At 35.4% G+C, this 6,551-nt stretch overlaps 1 protein-coding gene across 1 annotated transcript; it reads right to left on the reverse strand.

Moving 5' to 3' along the window:
* Window positions 1–3,122: 3,122 nt before the first annotated feature.
* LOC147510500 (uncharacterized) lies at window positions 3,123–6,145 on the reverse strand. The gene is made up of 10 exons (XM_086598155.1): window positions 5,956–6,145; window positions 5,784–5,868; window positions 5,594–5,712; window positions 5,417–5,498; window positions 5,194–5,329; window positions 5,064–5,116; window positions 4,772–4,892; window positions 4,491–4,658; window positions 3,398–3,438; window positions 3,123–3,246 (listed from the first exon to the last, which is right to left on the reverse strand). Exons 1-10 carry the CDS (start codon window positions 6,143–6,145, stop codon window positions 3,123–3,125), a joined length of 1,119 nt encoding a protein of 372 aa, XP_086454281.1.
* Between the last annotated feature and the right edge of the window lie 406 nt (window positions 6,146–6,551).

Below are 6,551 nucleotides of genomic sequence, written 5' to 3' on the forward strand. Positions count from 1 at the left end.
ATAGAAAAGCTTTATGTTTTGAGCTGCTTAGAGTAGTATAAATTAGAAATCTGTCTTCATAAGATGTTGTGGTTGTCTTGTTTGTAATTCTATCGGTGTTTGACAGACTATCCATTTCTGCAAAAAATAAATAATAATAAATAAAATAAATGAATAAATAAGGAATATTAATTATAGTGGAAGCAACATAGTTACATAGGAAACAATGTATACAATATACAAAGGAATGATTTATCAGGTTGAGGTCAGACAAAAAAAGCAAGTAAATATTGTACAAACCTGACTATTGTTATTAAGTATCGTATGGATTATAAGAATTAAGAAAATATATATATATATATATATATATATATATATATATATATATATATATATATATATATATATATATATATATATATTGAGTAATGTTCTTTAAATTGATAAGGTATCTATAATTGTGCGCAAAATGTATGATAAGAAAGAAAAAAAGACATAAGAAAATGGAAAACCATGGCTTTGTTACGATGAAGAAAGTTTATGAATTGATTGTGTTGGGATTGTGATGAAATGCATCTAATCTATGCACAACAGTACATAAAATAAAAGTTAGATTGAAGGGAAGATGTTTTACAGTAGTAGGAAAAAAAAAATTAATAGAGAACCATACCTTTTAAACCAATTCACTTGATTTTTGTGGACCATGCGATTTATATAGGTGGACAAAGCGTAACGTTATAATTAAAAGTGTAACCCCATGTCAAATGAGTTACTATTACCATAAGTACAAATGAGTTTCATTATAATGAAGAATTATAACAACTTGAAGGGTTGGTTTTGGAAGGTGGAGTATTGTTTGTTGCAGGTACGCCAGTAAGCTTGGAAGTAAAAAAACCCCTATGTATTTAACTTGATGAGTCAATTTGGTAGCCGTGACAATTTGTTTTGTTTGTGGTAAAAGATAGTTCAATAAATTTCAGGGCCAACAATAAAATTTTAAAGACATCCTGAATTTTTAAAGTTGTAATAACATGTTCGACTGGTGGGACAATACTGTATGTAGTGGTTCTTTGTTGGTGAGGGGATAAAGTAGTGTATGATATGAAAGCCTAGAAGAATAAATTAGCAAAACTCATATGCACATCAAAGTAAAGTACACACAAAAAAGGTACCCTTCGCTTAGAAATATTTAAGCAATCATCATTCATTCCCATGTTTAAGTTAAAGGAATAACGCCAACACCAGATTCAAAACAGAAAGTTTTAAACACACAGAAAACTATAAATGTAGACGACTCGAGCAAATAGTAAATTGAAAAGCAGACAACGCAAGCAAAATGAGTTCTAACTTCGAAGCACGAAATCCCAAACCGTGAAGTAGGAAGGAAATGACAAGATTGTGTTGTTGTCTAGCACACATGTCCTGCATCAGGGAGAAGACAGTCATGTGATTTTATGGTGATTCATTTTTAAACGATAAACCAAAAAAACCTTGACTGGATTGGACCAAAGGGTTGAATAAGTACTGACCCACTACTGAACCCTTGATTTATTTGCATGGTGGACTTCAAATTCCATATCTTGGCTTGAAACCTCTTTTCCAGTTACTGCATCTTCTAAATCGGTGCTTCAATTTTATTTGTCCTGTATTAAACCACAATAAGTTTAATGAAGGTGGAACAATAATGTTTTTTAAATAAAGGGAACAAAAGTACACCTCATTAAGCACTTCTTTTGTAAGTGTGTCATCAACATCCACAGTAGCTGGGAAAATTGTGTAGATAACAAAAGATTGGTTTTCCTTCGTATTCTAACTGAAATAATTGATTTTCACCTGGAAGATGTACTCTCTTCCCGTAACTTGTTGCAATGCATCCTGAACGATTTGTGAGCCATTTTTCTAAATTTTGAAGCATTTTTTTTTAAATTGGTGAGAAGAATGTTTTTCAGTGTCTAAAAGCAAAAGTTGTGATATGAAAATTTATTGAATGGAGGTAAACTGGATGGGTCAAGTGAGTGGAGGAACTCACTTGGATATTCGCCAACAGGTGCAGGAGACTTATCACTGTTCTGCCTTTTCGTTGACTGAGAGTCGGCAACATGCCAAGAGCAATCACTTACTAAAATAAAATGAGAGGGAGAAAAAGAATAGCAAAGAAAGATGTGCATGCAAACACTTCATTTCCAAAATAAGATTGTTTTCAAAAAAGGCATTGCGCGTAGAAATAAGATCATTAAAAAAGGCATTGTGCATAATGAATGGCATGGCATTTCTGAAAAGAGACAGCTCAATAAAAGAATGTAATATCTTAGTGCATTTTGGGTGGTAAACATTGTGCAAAAATATCTTAGTGCACTTGTAAGTTGTTAGCATATTTTGATGTAGAAAGGCAAGTTATTTGTTATTGAATTATGTTGATTGTTTAAATCAACCGGCAGTGTGTGTGTGCCTGTAATAGTATGAACTGTAGGACAGTTTGCCTATCTGGTACAGTTGACGCATGCCTAGTGGAGCAATTCTTTTTTTTTTTTGCGCATCGAAGTTCTTTTAAGTTTTTTTGATTGGTGGAGTAGGGTGGGATTCAACTGGTTATAACTTGTGTTCTGTGTTAATGATGCATTTGAGCAAGTGTAATAAACCCATCATACAACTCGTGCTAACGGGAAAATGGTGAATAACAGCGCCAACGCCAATCCACAGGTTTCTTAGCCATACAATATAAGTCCGTGTGTCACTCACATACTCTATAACTAAATGACCTAATTGTTTGATATCAAGGGAGAAAAACACCAACAATATACCAATCCAAAGGAACCTTAGAATACTATTTTTTTTTTTAAAAAGGAACCTAAGAATCGAGTGCAACTCTCAAAGCAATTAGATGTGAAACTTTGAATACAACGAAAAAACAGGGCAACTAAGTTAGTACATTACTATTGTTCATAACAACTTTAAATAGAAACATGGTATACCAAATTTCAAAATCTCCATATATTTTTCACACAGGCAAACTCCAAAAGGTTTTTTGGTAACTGGTATTCTGCTAAGTGGTAACATCATTTGACATACCAAGCAACACAACAAGCAAAGATCGGCATTAGCGCAGCGAAGCGAATGTTACAAATAAAGGCAAAGAAACAACATCATCGAAGATCGATGCAAAGATCTGTATAAGCCGCCCAGATCGCATCAGCAGGAGGTAGCATGCATGAGGCAGCAGCAGCATACATCAATCCACACACACCAAACACTACACCACTAAACCACCTGCCACCAACAAGACTGCACCAGCAGCACCTACACCACTACGTAGTAGACACATCACCACTCACCAGCACCACCTACACCAAGTAGTAGACACCAGCACCACTACACCACCTCCCACCACACACACAAAAACCAACCAACACACACTCACCACACTACTACCACCGGCCAGCACCACCACACTACCACCACCTGCAGCACACACGCAACACCACAGTTACATACTAGCCAGCACAAACACACAACACCACCAGCACATTCACACACACCTAACAATAAAACATCATCTTCACGAGACCTTCAGTTTAACTTCCATGGCATTTCAATATATTACAAACACAACCCAAATCTATAGTTATCAAGCCAAAAGTTGTCAAATTCAGCTCAAATTAACACGATTTTACTATAAAAGGAAACAAATTAACTTACAGTGAAAAATTAGTGCCACCACCTCAAAAGTCACTTCAATTCAAGCACATCAAAGTAGAAGAAACGTAGGGTGTTGCCTTCAATTGAATCCTATGCCAAGCACATCAAAGTAGAAGATCTCCACCACTTCAAATCCACTTCAATTCAATCAATGTGAATTGGGGGGGGGGGGCTGTATGGAAACGTAGAAGCATCAATGAGCAGAACCCATATGCACATCAAAGTAAAGTACACACAGGAAAAGGTACCCTTTGCTAGAAAAATTTAACCAATCATAATTCATTATCTTGTTCAAGTTAAATGAATAACGCCAACACGACATTCAAAATAGAAAGTTCTAAAACACACATAAAACTGAAAGTTCTAATCACACAGAAAACTGTAAATGTAGACGTTGTGAACAAATAGTAAACTGAAAAGTAGACGACTAAGGCAAAATGAGCTCCAACTCCGAAGCACAGAAGCCCAAACTGTGAAGCAGGAAGAAAATGACAGCATTGGGTAGTTGCCTAGCACACATCCTGCATAAGGGAGAACACACTCATGTGATTTGATGATGATTCATTTCTAAACGATTAACAAAAAAAAACTATAATGGAATGGACCAAAAGGTTGAATAAGTTCTGACCCACTACTGAACCCTTGATTTTTTTGCTTGGTGGAGTTCAAATTCCATATCTTGGCTTGAAACCTCTTTTCTAGTAACCACATCTTCTAAATTGGTGCTTCCATTTTTTTTGTCATGTATTTAACCACAATAAGTTTAATGAAGGTGAAACAGAAATGTTTTTTAAATAAAGGGAACAGAAGTATACCTCATCAAGCACTTCTTTTGTAAGTGTGTCATCAACATCCATAGCAGCTGGGAAAATTTTGTAGATAACAAAAGATTGGGTTTCCTTGGTATTCCGACTGAAATAATTGATTTTCACTTGGAAGATGTACTCTCTTCCGGCAACTTGTTGCAATGCATCCTTAACGATCTATGGACCGTTTTTCTGAATTTTTAAGCATTAGTTTTTTTAAATTAGTGAGAATTATGTTTTTTTAGTGTTAAAAAGCAAAAATAGAGATATGAAAAGTTATAGGGCGTTGCCTTCTTGTAGGAGTCCACCAATTCTTTAACGGGCTTTTCAATTAGGTATCCAGCTTCTCGATCAAATGCAACAAATTGAGTAACCCCTGACAAATCTTCCACATCCATCCTTAGCATGTACCTGTACACCCCAAATAAAAGATTTAAAAAGTTTTTCTAGCAAAAGTTAAAATTTGATAAGGGATTAATGATTGACCTCTCATTGTGGTTTCTGGTTTCAAGGTGACATTCCGGGCAAACACAATCAACAACCTTCTTGTTGTAGTTCTTGTTGCTACATGAAGTATAATACCAGTTCGTGTCGAAGACATATCCTATGGTTGCTTTGCAAGTGTATGTTGCTCCCTGTTTTACGATTATAATGACCTTTAATAGAATGTTGGGCAATGGAAGACAGTTGTCTTTAATGGATTGAATGTTACCTTATTGGGTTCATCTAGTCCCAGCTCCTTTAAAGTGTCTAGTGAAACCCTATGATTTCTAAGTAGTTCATCCTCAGAAAAGCCCTCTTTTGTAGATGAATCCTGCTTTGCTATTTGCACTTTGATATCCTCGAAACTATATAATTAAGAATGACAAATTTTGTAACGCATGACATGATTAGTAGGTAATATGGTAAAGACGAATAATAAGATGACCACTGACCTATTTTTATAGTCGATAACATCCGGTGTGTCTAAATCTATGTAGACCTTTGTGCCACTAAGCGAGGAAAGAGAAAAGTTGCCTACAACATAGCATTAAGACACGAAATATGCATTATTTTCCTTAGGAAAGCCCAAAAAAATGGACTAATTACACAATGGTGGAATAAATATGTACCTTGGAAAACTTTTGGATTAAGTGAAGTGGCAATGACAATCACATTTTCTTGTGTCAAAAGATCATTTGGAAACTTTTCGGTTAAAGCACCCCATAAAGCAATTGTCAACTCTGCGGCACTGAATATAGGATCAGTTATGTTAGAAAAGAAATATATAGTGCTTATTAGAGATGAACGTCGGCAAGTTACCTCTTATCCATGAGCACAATCTCTTGAAAAACAATTCCATTTTTGTTTGTGATCTCACCGATTCGCTTAAGTAGACCAATAACATCTTCATTGTTTTTTTGACATAAATGTTAGAAAACAATCCTTAAGAGTTTATTAAGAGGTGAAATTGAAACTTGTAGCAAACTATTACCTATAAGGTGAGTCTTGTTGTGAACTCCGCCGGAAAGGGTGTCGAATTGGGAGAAGTTGAATTTGTGCCTTGCAATGTGGATACCATCTCCATCAATTGGTGTGATAACTGTTCCAGGATTAATAAAAATATTGTGATCATTAACAACTGGCAGGTAATCTTTTGAAGCCCACACGTCGAATTTCTCCATAGTGTAGATATTGCCTTCTTTTAACACATTATCCTTAAGCAAAGTGTGAAAAGCATCAAAATATTTCTTCAATAAAACAACATGGATGTGAGCACCATGTTTATGATTGGGTGGGGGGGGGGGGGACAGCAAAGTCAGCAATCCATTATGTTATGGCTGTGGCAAATAGATGGTACACATAGTATTGTAATTACCTTTGCATCTAAAAGAAGAAACTCCAAACTAAGTGTGTTCTTATATTTCAAATGAATTGATTCCCACAACCTTGTAATGCGGCCCCTTACTTTATATCGGTTTGATCCGTTATGAAGTTTGTCAAGGTCTTGATAGTTTTGCATCGACATCGGGAGCTGTAGCTGTCAAGGGTAGGAAAAGTCCCAAATTAAACAGAATAGTATAACCAAAA

The sequence above is a fragment of the Coptis chinensis genome, chromosome 3 (genome assembly GCF_015680905.1).
Source record: "Coptis chinensis isolate HL-2020 chromosome 3, ASM1568090v1, whole genome shotgun sequence".
Taxonomy (NCBI): domain Eukaryota; kingdom Viridiplantae; phylum Streptophyta; class Magnoliopsida; order Ranunculales; family Ranunculaceae; genus Coptis; species Coptis chinensis.

Coding starts and splice junctions, on each gene's coding strand:
- LOC147510500 (XM_086598155.1), bottom strand. CDS start 6,145: ATGGAGAAATTCGACGTGTGGGCTTCAAAAGATTACCTGCCAGTTGTT. Junction 3,439..4,490: donor CAAAAGAAGTGCTTGATGAG/GTATACTTCTGT, acceptor TGTGTGCTGCAG/GTGGTGGTAGTGTGGTGGTG. Junction 3,247..3,397: donor TGGCCGGTGGTAGTAGTGTG/GTGAGTGTGTGT, acceptor TGTTGGTGGCAG/GTGGTTTAGTGGTGTAGTGT.